General features: G+C 47.0%; 2 protein-coding genes across 6 annotated transcripts in view; one reads left to right on the plus strand and one right to left on the minus strand.

Moving 5' to 3' along the window:
- The window catches only part of LOC116954960 (phosphatidylinositol 4-phosphate 5-kinase type-1 gamma-like), a 52613-nt gene extending 42129 nt beyond the window's left edge, over window positions 1-10484 (minus strand). For 3 of the 5 annotated variants that reach the window (XM_032975849.2, XM_032975847.2, XM_076052738.1), the window contains exon 1: window positions 10166-10484. In XM_032975849.2, coding sequence (XP_032831740.1) covers window positions 10166-10250 — 85 coding nt within the window. In that variant the 5' untranslated portion in view covers window positions 10251-10484. The remainder of the gene's footprint in view (window positions 1-10165) is intronic. The other 2 variants (XM_076052740.1, XM_076052739.1) reach the window with 2 other exon arrangements.
- Window positions 10485-10793: 309 nt separating this feature from the next.
- LOC116954937 (protein unc-45 homolog B-like) overlaps window positions 10794-19205 on the plus strand; it is a 55531-nt gene continuing 47119 nt past the window's right edge. Inside the window, exon 1 of the mRNA XM_032975790.2 lies at window positions 10794-10921. The gene's annotated coding sequence lies outside the window, so the exon portion shown is untranslated. The remainder of the gene's footprint in view (window positions 10922-19205) is intronic.

Genomic DNA, 19205 nt, shown 5'->3' on the forward strand with positions numbered 1-19205 from the left:
GGCTTAGCTGGCCTGCACCTACATAAATAAAGAACGCTGCATCACATTATGAGACCTCCTTTGCCAGTAGCAAGATATAGTAATAGGTTTTTACCCTTTTATCTGGCACCAAAACTGACACCTTTATACAAGGGATCATGTTTGCAATAACCACAACACAAGCAGTAAATGCAAACAAAAAGAGACAACTGATAATGATATACACTGTCCTTGAAGTAAAGTCACGTAGAATGAGAATAAAATAATAAATTGATCAAATAAAATAACACAATAATATTCTCACGACGTTTCGGCCACAACACAAGCGACCTTCATCAGGTGAAGGGGGCGAGACTGTCTGGTAGGACAGCGCTGGAGGAATCATTGCAGTCACGAAAGCTTTAAATCGAAATTTACTGTCCTTGAAGTTGATTGGTCCACACCCGAGACGGCTTTTCTTAGAGCCTAGTCTCTGATAGTGCGCTGTTTTTGAGTTGTATGCCTTTTGGCGTCATCTGGTCCAACACCAGTGGAGACTAAGCTCTAGGAAAAGCCGTCTCGGGTGTGGACCAATCAACTTCAAGGACAGTGTATATCATTATCAGAGTTGTCTCTTTTTGTTTGCATTTTGACTGCTTGTGTTGTGGTTATTGCAAAGATGATCCCTTGTTACATTGGAGAAACCAAACGACATGTCTCGGACCGCATTTGTGAACACAAAGCAGACCTGAAACACGGGAGGACCAACACCTCGGCCGTGGCAAATCAGTTATAATTCAGTAGGATCACATGACATTGACTTCTCCAAGACAGAGGTTCTTTGCAAGCCATCTGGCTACCATGAGAGATTCGTTCATGAGGCTATCCACATATACAAACACAGAGACAATTTCAACCGAGAAGATGGATTCTGGCTTAGCAATCATTGGAAGGATTTGATAAACCATTTCGGGTCTTAATTGATTGATCACGCTTAAGGTGGCTTTCAGACCGCATCCATTATTTTTCGTCTCCCCCCTTCTCTTTTCCGTACATAGGTGGACTCGTCCATCTGAACAAACTGTCAAATCGCTCTCTGTGGTGATAACGTTAAAAAAAACGCCACTTTTTTCAAATTTTCTTGCTGTGGTTTTCACACCTGATGAGGATTGCTTGTACTGCAGTCGAAACGTCGTGAGAATTTTATTGTTTTATATTTTTATAATTTGATTGTTTCCCTTCTACGTGACTTTACCGAAAGAACCAAGAATATGATCCCTTGTATAAAGGTGTCAGTTTTGGTGCCAGATAAAAGGGTAAAAACTTATTACTATATCTTGCTACTGGCAAAAGAGGTCTCATAATTTAAGTGTTTACCCCGAGCGCTCAATACTCTGATAGTGCGCTGTTTTTGAGATGTATGCCTTTTGGCGTCATCTGGTCCAACACCAGTGGAGACTAAGCTCTAAGAAAAGCCGTCTCGGGTGTGGACCAATCAACTTCAGGGACAGTGTATATCATTATTAGAGTTGTCTCTTTTTGTTTGCATTTTTACTGCTTGTGTTGTGGTTATTGCAAACATGATCCCTTGTATAAAGGTGTCAGTTTTGGTGCCAGATAAAAGGGCAAAAACCTATTACTAACGCTGCATCAGTATACAAAACACAAATCGGTCTTCCTTGTAGACGGACACTGTCTCACAATGCCATCCCACCTGCTTAAATATAGAGTTCGCGATGGTCGAACAATGCACTACGCTCAGGAACTGTCAATAACTGTGTCGACAACACAGTAAATACACAGCGGGGGTTGGAGCGACGAGGTGAATCGCTCGCTCACCGCTTCTACGAACCTGACAATTGTACCAACTCGCACTGCCCATAGGCCGGTCGAGTAATGGTCAAACAACCGTCACGATCGACAGGGCAAGGGGGCAGCCCTTCATCCCGTCTTGGGACAAACAAAAAAAATACTAGTGGAAAATCTGTGAAAGGAGAGCTTTATATATAGCTCATCGTATGCCTCCAGTATATTCCGATTTTGATAAAGGGCTGAAAAATCAAGTCACACTGTACAGAGTATGAAAAATAAGAATAGGGTTGTACACTTTCTGGGCAATAAAAGAGGTGTTAGGATGTTCAAACACCAAATATATGCTGTATGTATATACGCTGCGCGCGTATACGCTGAACGTCTTTCGCACCGTACCGAGCCAAGAGTGCGAATCCTAGGTGTGCGGTGGGGGAGAATTTAGACCACCTGTCATATTACACAACAGCAGCTCTCTTCACTATAAATACACAATTGTAACACCACACACACAACTAGAAACCAGGACACTTGAATTGGCTCAATCTTCTCCCGTTTCGGGCAATGTCCCCCACTGGCTCCAGCTGGTTGAACGCAACACAGCCGTGATGCGCGCCGACGATGTCCTTGCACCGATGGACGAGACTGGCAACGAAACGCAAAGGGCAGGCAAGATGAGGCCGCGTCCGGGAGGAGAGGGGCACCGCCAAGGAGACGGAGCGGAGCAATCGGCTCGCGCGTGGGGAACAAGATGGACGGTAGCAGCGGTGGGGCGATGTGGCGACAAGCGGAGGGAGGCTTTCAGCCAGCGGCGAATAGAAAATGGCAAAAAAAAAACACACACACACACACACCTGGGTGGAACACTCGGTTCCTACCACGCTGCAATTGATATAATTGAAGGTAAAGCGGTCGGGTTGAAATGATGATCCAGTAATCACCAATGCACTCCATCATCGGTGGTCAGTTGCTTCCCGATCACTGTTTGTATCGCGCTCCTCACATAATTGCTGTTGTTCCCACCCTCGTTGAGGACTTGGTGGACTTTGTCTTTGCATAACTGGGTTCAAACACTACAGTACAAAACACTCACTCACCCACCCACCAACACTGCTGAACAAAACACTCACCCCCAAACACTCACCAGTTTAACACGTAGGATTTCAAGAAGACCAATACCCGTAAGGGTGTTTTTGGGTTCGATTGCGTAAATGTGTTGTTAAACCCCCCACCACCCGACACAGAAAATTATTAAGGATTGTCACGTGAACAAAACATGCCAGTTCGTTATTCGTACCGCACACCGGTGTGTTGGAGAGTAAACCCACAACATTTACAAACTAGTAAACACCGGTGTGCTGTACTCGTAACGAATTGGCAAGTGTTGTTTACGTAACACACCTTACTAGTTGGCTGTGTCGGGTGGTGGCGGCTTTAAAGACACATATATATTTACGCGATCTAACCTAAAATAAACCTCTAAAACCCACTCACGACACTGCAGGTCATAACCACTTATCGTTCTTCTTCCTCCTCCATAGCACTGCTCAACTTTGGAATTCCCCTCCCACGATCTATTTTCCCACGCTCTTATAATAACTATGGCTCAATTCGAGAAACGCGTTATTTCTCCTGTCTATTTACAACTTTCAGAGTGCAGTTTGTTGCTCGCCAATTGACGTGTTGGGCCTTCGCCCGCCCCCCCCTGACCAAGTGTTTAAAAGAAAGCAAAGGAGAGTTTGTAAATTAAATGCACGCTATCCATATTCTTGGTTCTTTCGGTAAAGTCACGTAGAAGGGAAACAGTAAAATAAAAAAATATATTTTATTATTTCCCTTCTACGTGACTTTACCGAAAGAACCAAGAATATGAATCCCTGCAGTCACGAAAGCTTTAAATCTAAATGTAACGCTATCCATGTTTTTCAAGCAAATTACGATTTTACGTAATGCCTGCCCGAATTGGCCCTGACCTAGTTAAGAGGCACAGGTGTGATGTCGAAAGCTATACATAAATCAGTACATACTATAAATATATCAGATTTCCATCCTAATTGGCTCTCACCTGATGAAATGACACTGCAAAGTATTCCCTACTGTATGTAAATGAGCGCACTTAACCAATGCACCCATGAATTAAAAAAAATATATACTTTCTCAATTGCAACCCACTTGCTTCAACAAATGTCACCGTAAGGTGCTTTCAAGCCTTGAGTATTCTCTTACAGATCGGCGCGTCTCAATTTGCTTTCAACTGGTACACACAGAGCATTAAAATATTATTTAACATGCGCAAACCCACCATTGTTTTTGACCATACTTCTCCAGGCTGGTCAGTAGTGTGTTGGTTGATGAAGGGGAGGCCCACGATCGGCCTCAGGCATGGCATGCCAACGATATGATCATATTGCACTGTGCTATGTATATACATCGGGTACGCACATTACGTACAACAGGCCATCTTTGGTCAATCCACTGCTGGATGAGGGGGGACTCCTCGCGCCTTGCGGGTCGTAATGGTGAACTGATCATACCCTGGTCAGTGCGGGTTCATCAGTGTGGGTTGGTTGAGGTCAGGTGTCAGCAACCCGCGGCTCCAGAGCTGTAAGCGGCTCTTTAAGTGACCGTTTCATCACGATATTTATGAAGGAACCACCACCACCGTCTCGAATTCACCGCACAGTGCATTGCGGCTCATTGAAATATTGGAGGGGGATTTTTTTTTTGTTTTACCAATTTCGAAAAAAAATTGGTCCTCTTGTTGCTTTGGTTTGCCAACCCCTGATTTAGGTGATGAGCATACACCCTGGAGCATCGAAGTGCAGTACAACAGTTGAGTTTGTGGCACTGCACTGCTTAAAATGTACAGTAGTCTGTCCATACTTCCGCTGTTAAGACAGACACTGTGTCAATTATCACCCACCATGTTAAATAACGGACATGAATACACTGCACAATACTGCGTCGTTTATAAATTCAGTACACTTCATAACTGCCAACACTTCTACGTGACTCCCTTTTTAAATTGGTAAAGTTCAAACGTTAATTCCAGATCAGCCATAATAAATCCACAGCTGGTTGAAGGCCTCTACAAGGCTGTGAAAGCAACAATCCATCTAGCATGGCACCAGTACACAAAATTATTTCATCACTAATCTCTGTCGTAGACAAAACCATTAGATATTTATATTTTAGCAAGCAAGGCGCACTGAGCTATATAGTTCTTTTTCAGAAGCGACCTGGCCACAAGTAATAGCTCAATGAAGTGGCTTAGCACGTGGAAATTTATAAGTCAAATACTCAAAAACATTACTCTGTGGCAGAGTGGATAAAGAGGTATTGCTGTCGACTGTGTGGGTCAGAGATTCCTTGACGAGATCTCAGATGTAGCTCTGCTTTTCTCGTGGAAATTTATAGCAGCCAAATAGTCTCAAACGCACGCGGATTCTAAATGTGGAGGGAAAAGTCAGAGGACCCGAAGAAAAATCCACGCCACCACGGGGAGAGACACGCAAACTCCAAATATACAGCAGGCGTCAAGGGTTGGGATTGAACCCATGACCTCCTGTATACCTAGCGAGGAAATTAACATCTCGCCACCGCGGCGAGAACATCTTTTCAGCGCTGTTTCCCGCCTCCGGCTGTAATCCCATCGTCAGTCTCGACCACCCGTCTAAATCCCGTCCAGAGACGCGTCCTGTCCAAAGCCCAATTTACCTTTCATCCAAGTCAACATGATGTCTCTCGTATGTTCTCCAATCTATGTGGCCCGTACGTAGCAGGAACCGTGGACGCAAAGGAAATTGAACAAAAAGCTGAATTAGCACACAAAGACGCATTGAGAAATGCATGGCAGTTAACTGCACCAAGACTGAATTGGTTAAATAAAGAAGGAAATTTCACTTAGCAATGTCACGTTTAACACATCCTTTATTTCTTCTCTCGTTACAGTATTTGGCTACATAAAGGACGCTAATGTACTGTTCTCTGCGATTATGTACAATCCAATCGTCACAACCCCACACCCCCCCCATTGCCAAAGGTTCAATAAAGGACACTGACGCACTGTAAAGCAGTAACGTTACAAACTTCCATTGCTAAGTGGTTAAATAAAGTACAATGATCGACTGCATTGTGGCGCCCATAAATAAATTATGTTACATATACTCCATTACTAAATGGTGAAATCATCTTAATACACTACTACACTATGGCTATGTGCAATCCAATAGTTGCGTATCCTCTTGCTAAATGGTTAAATAAAGGACACTTTACAGGCCGCTGTTTGTGCACTTTGCCACACTGTATGCGATGTTTAAATCATTGCTGTTGCATACCAACCCCTTGCTAAACGGTGAAATATTGTCAAGGAAATTGCTACACTCTTTAACTACGCTACGCATACAAACAGCTTCAACATCTTACACGCATGATGAAGACCTGCCCTCCACCCCCCAAGGCGTTGGCCATCTTTCGGGATCCTGATCATCTCTGATATGTTTTAGAGTAATTTGGCTGCTGCTGTAAATTCCCACACGATGATAAGCCACTTTCGTTGAGCTATCATTTGCGGCCAGGTCGAATCTGAAAAAGAAGCTAAAAAGCTCTTACCTGGTCAAATACAAAAAAAAATGTGTATTTGTATTGCTTTAACTATCCTATCCTTTGCACTCCATTCGTGTTTTCGTATTTTTTTGTTGTTGTTCCGTTCTGACCCCATGCCCCTACTGGCAATCTGTGGAAAAGAGCTTTATAGCTCATCGGATTCCTCCAATTTCAATATTTCTCATTCTGAAGTAATGGATCAGCCCTGGCATTGCAGCCGTACACGAGAAGATTTCACGGTTCCATCTCCTCTCTCGACACTCATTCTCAATCGTCTCTCAACCCAGTCAAGGGACTCGTCTGAGAGAACCCAGTCCAGTACTTGATCAAGCATGCACGTGTCTGCTACACCTGAACCAGACGAATATGTTGGGTTGTGGGTTCGAGTGGTCAGTCACGCAACCTTCATCCAGCAGTGGATTAATCGTCGCTGGTGAGGACGACGATGGCGACACCCAGCAGCGGATATATCATGACTGGAAAATGACGACATCCAGCAGTGGATTGATCATAGCTGATGATTTAACCAAGTCACTGCTGATGAGACGTATTACTGGAACAAATGAAAGTGCACAGGCTTGTAAGAAGCAAACGTTCTGCTATCTTTGCACAACACCCTGTAAATCCATTCGTCGCAAAACGTTTTTTTTTACACTCTTTGGTTTTATTCGGTAAAGTCACGTAGGAAAAATTAAATAAAACAATTAAATCACGACGTTCCGGAGGCAACACAAGCCTCCGTCTTCAGGTGGAATAGTCACGTGACTTTACCGAATAAAACCCCCAAAGAGCATGAATCCTTGCAGTCACGAAAGCTTCAAATCTAGTGTGGTTTTTTTTCTCTCTTCCTGCGGAAGACAAAAAGGCGCAGCCCTGCAATATTTGGCCTACTCTTCCACGCTGGTTCAGGCGGCGTTGTTATACCCCCCAGAAAACACCACCGCCTCCTCTTTTTAACTCGCGCATTTGTTGCCACTGGCCATGAACAATCCCCTCCTGCTGTGTGGTTGTAAACGCTCTGTGTGGTTGTAAACGCTCTGTGGTTGTAAACGCTCTAACATACATACCCCCCGCCGTGTGGTTAACAACAATTAATAATGCTGGACCCACGAAGAGGAGGTCCAGATTTTCCTCTGAGTCCCCTCTCTAGCCATAGAAATGTTGACTGACAGGTGACGTGGAGAAAACATGGCTTTGTTGGGTCGTGTTTGAATGATATTGGTGGTGAATGAAAACTACAACGACGTTAACGACGGTAGTTGGTGAAGCTGTTGACGAGGGTGTTAATGTTGTCGATGTTCATGACGGTAGTCGTGATGTTAAACTGTGGTGTTGTTAATTACTGGAGAAATCCGATGAGCTATGAAGCTCTTTTTTCACAGATGTTCAATTATGATGGTTGTGGTGATGATGGTGACGATGGTAATGTTGGTTGATAATGGTGGTGATGATGATCGTGATGATGACGATGGTGAGGGGTGGTTAGTTATTGTGGCTTTGGTGATGGATAATAAGGCCAACAAAACGTAGATAGGTTTGGTAGGGCTCACACGTCCACATGTCAAATGAAACAAAGAATATTTTAAATGTTTACGGGTTGGTCTGCGAGGTTCACTGACCTTCGGGGGATGAAGCGGTGAGGAATGAGAGATGGTGGTTGGTTGGTGGTGGTGACGGCGATTGTCATTACAGTACCCGTATAGCATCATCATGTTGGAAGATGATGGTGTTGATGAAGGTGGGCTGTAGCCATGTCAATTGGAGATGGCGGTTATGTTGATATTAATGGTGGTGATGCCAATTATTATGGTGATGACGAATAATTTCAAGTGGTGATGTTGGAAATGACAGATGGTGACGCTTGGCGGCGGTGGCAATGACATAGATGATGATGTTATAGATTATGACGATGTTTGGGGATCTCCCCGCTGTTTCCCTAAGTTTCCACGTGTCCGTGTGATGATCATTAATCATCATTACCATATATTATAAAAGCAAGTTTTTACTGGCTGGCTTCCACATCCATAGGGACGACCGGTCACCACCAAATGTCGTGCGTGTTTGCTAGTTTCAATGCTAAAAGGTGTTGGGGTCAATTTCATTAAGTTAATAACGATTACGGGATGGGTGCTACCCATAGCCTACTGGGCTCTCACTTTCCATCGACATATCCACGTGGTGGTGGTGGTGGTGATGATTAATCCACTCAGTCTCTATCTCCAAAGTCTCCCATTCTCCCCGGAGGCCCTAAGAAATCACATGTGACATTACTCAAGATGTTGTAAATCTCTTAAAACCACCCAGGGGTGTCTCTCATCCACCACGACTACTACACTATATCACTATTTACCAACCACACCTCACCACCGCACCATCACACAAAGCACGACAACCATGTTCAAGACAAGACGAAGATGCCCCCCGTAGCCTTTAACAACAAGACTGTAGTGATGTTAGAGAGTAAGGCCGGCACGGCACATCCAATGGGTAGGGGTGGCCAACACCACGCCCGGCCGCCTTTGTCTCCCCAGTGGTGATTTTTTTTTTTACCGCACCAGGTACTCATTTGAGGCCGAGTCGGCCTGTAGGAGGCCCAGGACCGGCTCAGATAATCGTCACCAGTCTCACCACCCCCAGCATCCTCACCACCACCCTCACCACCCCCACCACCCCCACGACCTCCACCATCACCACCCTCACCACCACCCTCATTATTCTCACCACCCTCACCACCTCCACTATCCTCACCACCATCACCACCCCCACTATCGTCACTACCCTCATCATCCTCACCACCCCCACCACCCTCACCACCCTCACCACCCCCACCACCCTCACCAGCCCCACTATCCTCACCACCATCACCACCCCCACTATCCTCACCACCATCACCACCCCCACCACCCTCACTACCCCCACCACCCTCACCACCCCCACTATCCTCACCACCACCATCACCACCCTCACCACCCCCACCACCCTCACCACCCCCACCACCATCACCACCCCCACTATCCTCACCACCATCACCACCCCCACTATCCTCACCACCATCACCACCCCCATTATCCTCACCACCCCCACTATCCTCACCACCCTCACCACCCCCACCACCCCCACCACCCTCACCACCCTCACCACCATCACCACCCACACCACCCTCACCACCCCCACCACCCTCACCACCATCACCACCCCCACTATCCTCACCACCATCACCACTCCCACTATCCTCACCACCATCACCACCCCCACTATCCTCACCACCCCCACTATCCTCACCACCACCCTCACCACCCTCACCACCCTCACCACCCCCACTATCCTCACCACCCTCACCACCCCCACCACCCCCACCACCCTCACCACCCTCACCACCATCACCACCCACACCACCCTCACCACCCCCACCACCCTCACCACCCTCACCACCCCCACTATCCTCACCACCATCACCACCCCCACCATCCTCACCACCCCCACTATCCTCAACACCATCACCACCCCCACTATCCTCACCACTATCCTCACCACCATCACCCTCACCACCCCCACCATCCTCACCACTATCCTCACCACCATCACCACCACTATCCTCACCACCATCCTCACCACCAAACAACCACCCCTTCTCACCGTCACCGTCACCCTAACAGCACAACTACCAACAACAATTACTACTGTACCACCGCTAACCACCCCGACAATTAACCACCACCCTCACAACAACAACCAACAATAACCACCACCGACCGACCAACCACCGACAATTTCCAACACCCACAGGCCTCACCATCCTCACCATCCTCACCGCCAGCAGCAGCAGCAGCCCGGGCGGCGTCGCACAGGGCGAGCTCCACTGCCTCCGCCGCCGCCATTACGACTCAGCCCGGCCTCCTCCTCCTCCTCTGTGGCTGTGGGGTTGTTGTTGTTGTTGGGTTGTTGTTGTTGTTGCGTGCACGGGCGAGGTCGTGTGTGGAAGCTGCCGGGACCCACGAGTCTTGCGTCCTTCTTCAGCAGAGAGACGCACAACTTCGACCCACTTGTTCTCTCCGCGACCACGACCACCACCACCCACCACCCTCCACCTCCACCCTCCCTACAGCCGCTGTCGGCCGCCGGCCTTTTGTCAGATCGCCTCGGTCAGCCCGCGGCAGTCGGTAGTGGTAGTGTTGGTGGTGTTGGTGGTGGTGTTGATGATGATGGTGGTGGCAGTCAGTAGGGCGGCGTGCGAACAGCGGCAAGGATGATGATGAGGAGGAGGAAGAAGAAACAGCAGCAGCAGCCGCCGCCGTAGCGCCAACACGGGCGGACAAGCGAGAGAGAGAGAGGGAGGGAATGGGCGGCGATCAGTAAGGCGGCAGTGAGCTATAACTCCCCACCGCCGCTGTTGCTGTTGGCTGCTGCTGCCGCTGCTGTTGTTGTTGTTGGCTGTTGTTGTTGTTGTGGTGCCCTCCCAACAACAACGGCGGCAGTCGCCCGACTGACGAGAGCTGAGCTCGGCTGGAGGGTGACGAGGCGGCGTTTACTGCGGGGCCCGGGTACAGAGGTGGGTGGGTGGAGGGTGGTGGTGGGTGGGTGGAGGGTGGTGGGTGGGTGGAGGGTGGTGGTGGTTGGTTAGTGGGGAGGAGGGGGGGGGTCTCAGCTGCTGATGCTCTAACAACGCTGGCTGCTGCTGCTAGAGTGGTGGTGGTTAGTGGGGGGGGGGTCTCGCTGGCCTCAGCTGCTAGAGGATGGTGGTGGTTAGTGGGGGGGGGGGGCCTCGATGGCTGCTGCTGCTAGAGGATGGTGGTGGTTAGTGGGGGGGGGGGGGGTCTCGCTGGCCACAGCTGCTGCTGCTAGATGGTGATGGTTAGTGGGGGGGGGGGGGGTCTCGCTGGCCACAGCTGCTGCTGCTAGATGGTGATGGTTAGTGGGGGGGGGGTCTCGCTGGCCACAGCTGCTGCTAGATGGTGATGGTTAGTGGGGGGGGGGGTCTCGCTGGCCACAGCTGCTGCTGCTAGATGGTGATGGTTAGTGGGGGGGGGGGGTCTCGCTGGCCACAGCTGCTGCTAGATGGTGATGGTTAGTGGGGGGGTCTCGCTGGCCACAGCTGCTGCTGATGCTAGATGGTGGTGGTTAGTGGGGGGGGGGGGTCTCGCTGGCCACAGCTGCTGCTGATGCTCTAACAACGCTGGCTGATGATGATGATGATGGAGGAGGAGGGTGGTGGTGGTGGTGCCTCCCTTTTCCCTTCCTGGGGATGCGGACGTCGTGCGTCACCGGCGTGGTCACGTGTTGTGTGGGGGGCTGGGGGGGGAGACGAGTGTGTGTGTGTGTGTGGGGGGCTGGGGGGGAGACGAGTGTGTGTGTGTGTGGGGGGAGGTTCGAGGTGGGTGGTTGTCAGGCCCCGGAGTGTTTTGTATTTTTATTTTGTAACCTTCTAAAAGAACTCCACGTTGTTAGTCTCACTCACTCGCGGCTCGGCGGTGGTCGCCTTTGGGAGGAACTGCGGGTAGACTTTGTTAGGATTGTGGGGAGGTTGAACTTAAAGGGGCCGTCCATAAATGACGTCACGCGATTTTGGACGATTTTTTTTACCCCCTCACCCTCCTCGTCACACATCGTCACAAATGTCTGACCCCCCCAGTACTAGGTGCGTGACGTCATTTATGGACGGCCCCAAAGGGTGTGCGTGTGTGTGTGTCAGGCCAGAGGGTTTCCCTCTACACGCGTGGTGAATGTACAGGCGCTTGTCTGAATTGGTGCTGTCAGATCAGAGGGTTTCCCTCCACACGCATGGTCATTGTGCAGGGGCTTGTGTCTGAATTGGTGCTGTCAAATCAGAGGGTTTCCCTCTACACGCGTGGTGAATACAGGGGGTGGTGTTTGAATTAATGCTGTCAGATCAGAGGATTTCCCTCTACACACGTGGTGAATACAGGGGTTGTGTCTGAATTGGTGCTGTCAGATCAGAGGGTTTCCCTCTACACGCGTGGTCAATGTTCAGGGGTGGTGTCTGAATTGGTGCTGTCAGATCAGAGGGTTTCCCTCTACACGCGTGGTCAATGTTCAGGGGGTGGTGTCTGAATTGGTGCTGTCAGATCAGAGGGTTTCCCTCTACACGCGTGGTCTATGTACAGGGGTTGTGTCTGAATTGGTGCTGTCAGATCAGAGGGTTTCCCTCTACACGCATGGTGAATGTACAGGGGGTGGTGTCTGAATTGGTGCTGTCAGATCAGAGGGTTTCCCTCTACACGCGTGGTGAATGTACAGGGGGTGGTGTCTGAATTTGTGCTGTCAGATCAGAGGGTTTCCCTCTACACGCGTGGTCTATGTACAGGGGTGGTGTCTGAATTGGTGCTGTCAGATCAGAGGGTTTACCTCTACACGCGTGGTCGATGTACAGAGGGTTGTATCTGAATTGGTGCTGTCAGATCAGAGGGGTTATGTACAGGGGGTGGTGTCTGAATTGGTGCTGTCAGATCAGAGGGTTTCCCTCTACACGCGTGGTCAATGTTCAGGGGGTGGTGTCTGAATTGGTGCTGTCAGATCAGAGGGTTTCCCTCTACACGCGTGGTCAATGTACAGGGGTTGTGTCTGAATTGGTGCTGTCAGATCAGAGGGTTTCCCTCTACACGCGTGGTGAATGTACAGGGGGTGGTGTCTGAATTGGTGCTGTCAGATCAGAGGGTTTCCCTCTACACGCGTGGTGAATGTACAGGGGGTGGTGTCTGAATTGGTGCTGTCAGATCAGAGGGTTCACCTCTGCACGCGTGGTCAATGTACAGGGGGTGGTATCTGAATTGGTGCTGTCAGGTCAGAGGGTTTTACCTCTAAAGAACTCCACATCAAATTTTGATTTAAAGCTTTCGTGACTGCAGTAATTCATATCCTTAGCTCTTTCGGTAAAGTCACGTTGAAGGGAAACAATAAAATAATAAAAATATATATAAAACAATAAAAATTCTCACGACGTTTCGACCATAACACAAACGGTCATCATCAGGTGTGAAAAAACCAACGGCAAGAAACATTTGAAAGAAGTGGCGGTTTGCATTAATTTATTTTTAAACGGTTTATTTATAAAAAAAAACGTTTTTTGTCTGAAATCCTGCGTCCTTTCACTGAAAAAAACACCTCTGCGGTACAAAATTGTACTCACCTGGTATCGACAATCAAGGGTATCTCCCTGTCCCCAGATGACCTGCTTGTCAGTTTTGATGTAATTTCCTTATTCACCAAGGTTCCTGTACCTGACACCATCGCAATCATTGAAGACTTGGTTCATCAAGGACTAAACACTGAGGTACCCCCCCTGGTGAGACACTGTTTATCCAATACATACTTCACTTGGAATGGAACTTTCTACAAACAAACTGAGGGCACCCCAATGGGCTCCCCCCTATCTCCGGTTATAGCTAACATTTTCATGGAGAAATTTGAGACTGACGCCATCCAGACCGCCACTTTGCGCCCAACCTTATGGAAGAGGTACGTGGATGACACTTTTGTCATCTGGCCACATGGCCGGCCTGCTCTAGATCAATTCTTCGACCACATCAATTCCATACACCCAGCCATCAGATTTACCATACCATGGAAGTCGAAAAAGATGGCAAGCTACCTTTTTTTGGATGTCCTAATAAAAAAGAGACCTGATGGTTCAATGAGCCACTCTGTCTACAGGAAAGCTACCCATACGGATGCTTATCTGAAACCGGATTCCCACCACCATCACAGAAGAATTCTCTCATCAAGACTCTGTACCATAGAGCCCAATGCATATCCGACCAGGAACACATAGGCAGTGAACTCAAGCACGTACACCAAGCTCTTAAGGCTAATGGTTACTCCGACTATACAATCCGCAAAGTTATCACTCAAACCATGAAGAAGGATCCTCTTGAGGAGCCTTTCAAAACCATCACTTTACCCTACATTGCGGGGATCACAAAAAATATCTCCAAAACTTGAATAAACACAAGATCCAGGTCCGTTTCAACACATTACATAAAATCCGTGATCTGGTTCCGTCTGTAAAAGATGTGATTCCGGACATACAGTACCCTGGTGTCTACAAACGAAGTTGCCTCTGTGGTAGTAGTTACATTGGAGAAACCAAACTCCATGTCTCGGACCGCATTCGTGAACACAAAGCAGACCTTAAACACGGTAGGACCAACACCTCGGCCATGGCAGATCATTGTTATAATTCAGTAGGCTCACATGACATTGACTTTTCTAAGACAGAGGTTCTTTGTAAGCCATCTGGCTACCATGAGAGATTCGTTCATGAGGCTATCCACATATACAAGCACAGAGACAATTTCAACCGAGAAGATGGATTCTGGCTTAGCAATCATTGGAAGGATTTGATAAACCATTTCAGGTCTTAATTGATTGTTCACGCTTACGGTGGCTTTCAGACAGCATACATTAATTTTTCGTCTCCCCCCTCCTCTTTTCAGAACATAGATGGACTCGTCCTTCTAAATAAACTGCCAAATCGCTGCGCGTGGCGCTGTCGTTTTTAAAAAATATAAATAAAACCCTCCGTTTATAAATAAATAAATTGATGCGGACCGACACTTTCAAATGTTTCTTGCCGTTGGTTTTTTCACACCTGATGACGACCGTTTGTGTTATGGTCGCAACGTCGTGAGAATTTTTATTGTTTTATATATATTATTTTATTGTTTCCCTTCAACGTGACTTTACCGAAAGAGCTAAGAATATGAACTCCACATCAGCTATACGTTAGGAGTGGTATATCAAAGAGGTGTGCGTCTGCGTCGACGATGTCACTTTTGAGATAATCTACTGATAGATTCTATACGATTATACCAGGTTGTAAAGGGTTTACCTTTATTAAGCGTGTGTCTAGATTTGGTCATGTCAGGTCCGAGGGTTTAACTCTGCAATCTAGAATATTGGTGCGAGGTTGTCAAGGGGTTATCTCCAGATGAATGGCATTGGATTGGTATTTATGTGTTATGACGAAGGGCCATTGCCCGAAACGTCACCTATTATATATTATGGCATTGTTATTGACGAATGTGTTTCGATTTTTGTTGTTATTTGTGCTCGTTCACTGCTGCCAAAGCAGTTATAGTATCACCATATCCAGTAATTTATTTTACGTTTTGGATAGGGTGTGTGTCTGGATTAATGGTGTTAAAGGGTTTACCTCTATAATCTAGACGAAACGTTCCAGGTGCTAAAGGGTTTATCTCTAGATGCATGAAAGCGGATTCATAAGTAGTTTATTTTGATCTTCTTTGGTTCTTTCGGTAAAGTCACGTAGAATGAGAATAAAATAATAAATTGAAACGTCGTGAGAATATTATTGTGTTATGTTATTTTATTTTATCAATTTATTATTTTATTCTCATTCTACGTGACTTTACCGAAAGAACCAAAGAAGATGAATCCTTGCAGTCACGAAAGCTTTAAATCGAAGTTTATTTTGAGTTAGATCGTGAAGGTGTGGTGCCCAGTTTTTTCAGGGGTGTCCAAACTTTTTTTTTCTCGAGGGCCACATACAGAAAAATATACGAAGGACTGGGCCACTCACTAGACGTGAGGTATACTGCCTCACTTCTCATGCACTAATATTGCTAAAATCAATCAAATGCAGGTAAATTACGTTTGATAATTGAACATGTTTGAAGAAAAAAAGCCTCCATCATAGCTCTCCATTAGTAGATTTTCGTTTTATTTTTTACAAAAAGGTTGGCAGGTCATTCTCTCAGTGACAGCCTCAGATTGGTTCTTAGGGTGCTGATCCCCCTTCATTGTCCTGTATGAAGGGAGAGACAAGAAGAGAAATAGGGGATGTGCATATGTCAAGCTTATTACACAAATAAATTATTGGGCTTGTTAACACATCAACTAACGTTTTGTTAAAAAATTGTCATCAAATTTAATTGACTGAATTTATCAAGTAATTGGGCTTATTAACAAATGAAAACTGCGTGTATATTTTTAACTCACCTGTAATGGGAAGAATGTTGCGCTCAGTGGGAGCAGTGATGCTGCGCTTTGGTCTGAAGGATAGCTGGCAGGTCAGGAGTAAGTTTGGTGGTTGAGATGCGAAGGACATCACGGAGATGGCTGTTGGTCGTTCTGGTTCTCAATCTGCTTTTGTTCAGCGTTAACAGAGAGAATGTCTGCTCACAGATGTATGTTGAGCCGAACAGACTCATCATTCGTTTTGCGTGGCGTCAGAGGAAACTTTGCCTTTTCCAAGCTCCGGTAGAAGTCAGGTAGGAAGAGAAGCTGATGCTGATTCTTCAGAGAATCATCACACTGAATTTCATTCAGTTCTAATTGCAGACTCTCCTCCACTTCTTTTGCATCCATTGAAAACGGAGCCGCAAACTGTGATTTCCTTCTCAATGACAGAAAAATCTTGGAAGCGCTGACTGAATTCTGTCATGAGAGATGTGATCACAGACACATTCTCCCATTTTTGCAGAGAGCTTGGCATTTGGAAATGCGCATTTGATTTGGGTCAGCGTGGGGAAGTGCGCTACATTGAAGTTGCGCAGTTGTGACTCGAAGAGACGGAGCTTCGCACGGAATGCTTTCATGTGCGCATACAGCTGTGGTACCAGCTGCTCTTTGCCTTGTAGTCTCTTGTTCAGGGTGTTGAGATGATCAGTGAGATCAACTAAAAAAGCCAGGTCTGCCAACCATAAAGGGTCACTGATCTCATGGAGAGGTCTGCCCTTTTCTTTAAAAAACTTGTCGATATTTGATCTCAGGGAATAAAACCGCTGCAGCATGGAGCCGCGACTGAGCCAGCGCACTTCAGAATGGTAGAGTAGGTCCCCGTATTCAGCATCGACATCAGAGAGGAACGCTTGAAATTCTCTGTGGTAAAGCCCTCGTGCCCGAATTATATTGACAGTTTTCACAACTGTGTTCATCACATCGCCAAGCTGGATTATCTTGGCACAGAGGGCTTCTTGGTGGATGACACAGTGCATTTTGACAGCCTCTCCTCCGCTCTCCCGCACCTTGGCACTCACCATAGAGGCCATTCCTTTGCGCTCGCCTGTCGTTGCTGGAGCCCCATCCGTTGTAATTCCACACAGCTTGTCCCATTTAAGTCCAGCCTGGTCAATTGCATCTGACACAGCTTCAAACATGTCCTTCCCACTTGTTGTCCCCTTTAGACTCCGAAGATCGAGCAGTTCCTCCGTAATGCAAAAAATGTCATCAACTCCCCGCAAAAGAATTAACAGCTTTTGCAGTGTCCGTGATATCTGTGCTCTCATCACATGCAATCGAGTAAAAATCGAAAGCACAAGCTTTATCTGACACTTGCTGTTTTAAGTTAGCCGACAAGTCTTCAATTCGCCGCACGACCGTATTTCTGGACATACTAACATCATTGAAATCCTGCATTTTCTCCGGGCACATTATTCCCACGACTTTAGTGAGGTGCTGTTTGATGAAGTCACCGTCTGAGAAAGGTTTCCCGTGTAGGGCAATGAGTTGAGCTACTTCATAACTGGCTATTGTTGCATTCTCTTGAGCTTTGTTAGCACGGAAAAAAAACCTGCTGTTGCATTAGCAGGCTAGCTGCCATTTGCTTTACCTTCTCCTTCCGCTCGGCGCCAGTGTAGGACGTGAAGGTCTGATGTTTCGTTTCATAATGCCGTCGTACATTGTACTCTTTCATCACGGCAACACTCTCATTACAAATCAAACAAACACACTTCCCCTTGGTTTCTATGAAAAAATATTCATTTTTCCACCGAGTCTAAAATTTTCTGCACTCGCTTGCAATCTTGAGTCTCTTCGGGTCTGGCATTTCTGGTGACCCTGAGCAAATTTTTTCTTCGATTGCTTGCTTTGTGGAAACGCTGCCTTGTTCAAGACAATAGCGCCACCTAGATTTTTTTAACTAAGAACTGCAATACAGTGGGCCATAGTCCATTATATTTTTAGACATTGATACGGGCCAATTAAAAATGGATGGCGGGCCGTAGTTTAAACACCCCTGAGCTATACCCTCCGCCACCCATCAAAATTTTTATACAGGAGGAATCCGATGAGCTATATAGCTCTTTTTCACAGATGTCCAGTAGGGTCGGGTCAGAACGTTAAAACAATAAAAAAAAACGATAGGAGTGCAAAGTTTAGGAGAAGTAAATACATCATCATGGGACCGACCATGTTAGTCCTCTGGTCTAAGGGGCCGTCCATAAATGACGTCACGCACCTGGGGGGGTCAGACATTTGTGACGATGTGTGACGATGGGGGGGGTGTTGAGAAATGTGACGTCACATCAAAATGCGCAACTTTAAATATAGACAACACGTTCTACTTAATTAAATATACTTTTTTTATGTTTTCTCCCACAACATCAGAGTGCAGCGGCACATTAAATACGCACTACAATGACAATAGTTTAAAGCGATTTGAAGCATGTTTTATTTTTTTTGGGGGGGGGGGGCAGAGCTTTGTGACGTCATAGTTGAGGGCGGGTCTGACTTTTTGTAACACCGTGTGACGAAAGGGGTGGGGGGGGGGTCAAAAATCGACCAAAACCGCGTGACGTCATTTATGGACGGCCCCAAAGGTATTTGGATGAACGGTGTGAGGCTTATAGGGGTTACTTCTAGACGCATGTTACTGGGAGGATCTGTGTTCGGATTATGTTATTGTTACTCGCCTTTTGCCCGTCCAATGACGAGCGTATTGCAGTAAAACTGAAACACGCAAGCGAAAAGCAGACCGTGACGTAGGAATTGCATCAATTCGTGTGCAATTTGTGTCACATACCTATTTCATTTAAAGGTTATAAGGGGCCGTCCGTAAATGACGTCACGCACCTAGG

The sequence above is a fragment of the Petromyzon marinus genome, chromosome 57 (genome assembly GCF_048934315.1).
Source record: "Petromyzon marinus isolate PM22_M1 ecotype Great Lakes invasive population chromosome 57, UKy_Petmar_22M1.pri1.0, whole genome shotgun sequence".
Taxonomy (NCBI): domain Eukaryota; kingdom Metazoa; phylum Chordata; class Hyperoartia; order Petromyzontiformes; family Petromyzontidae; genus Petromyzon; species Petromyzon marinus.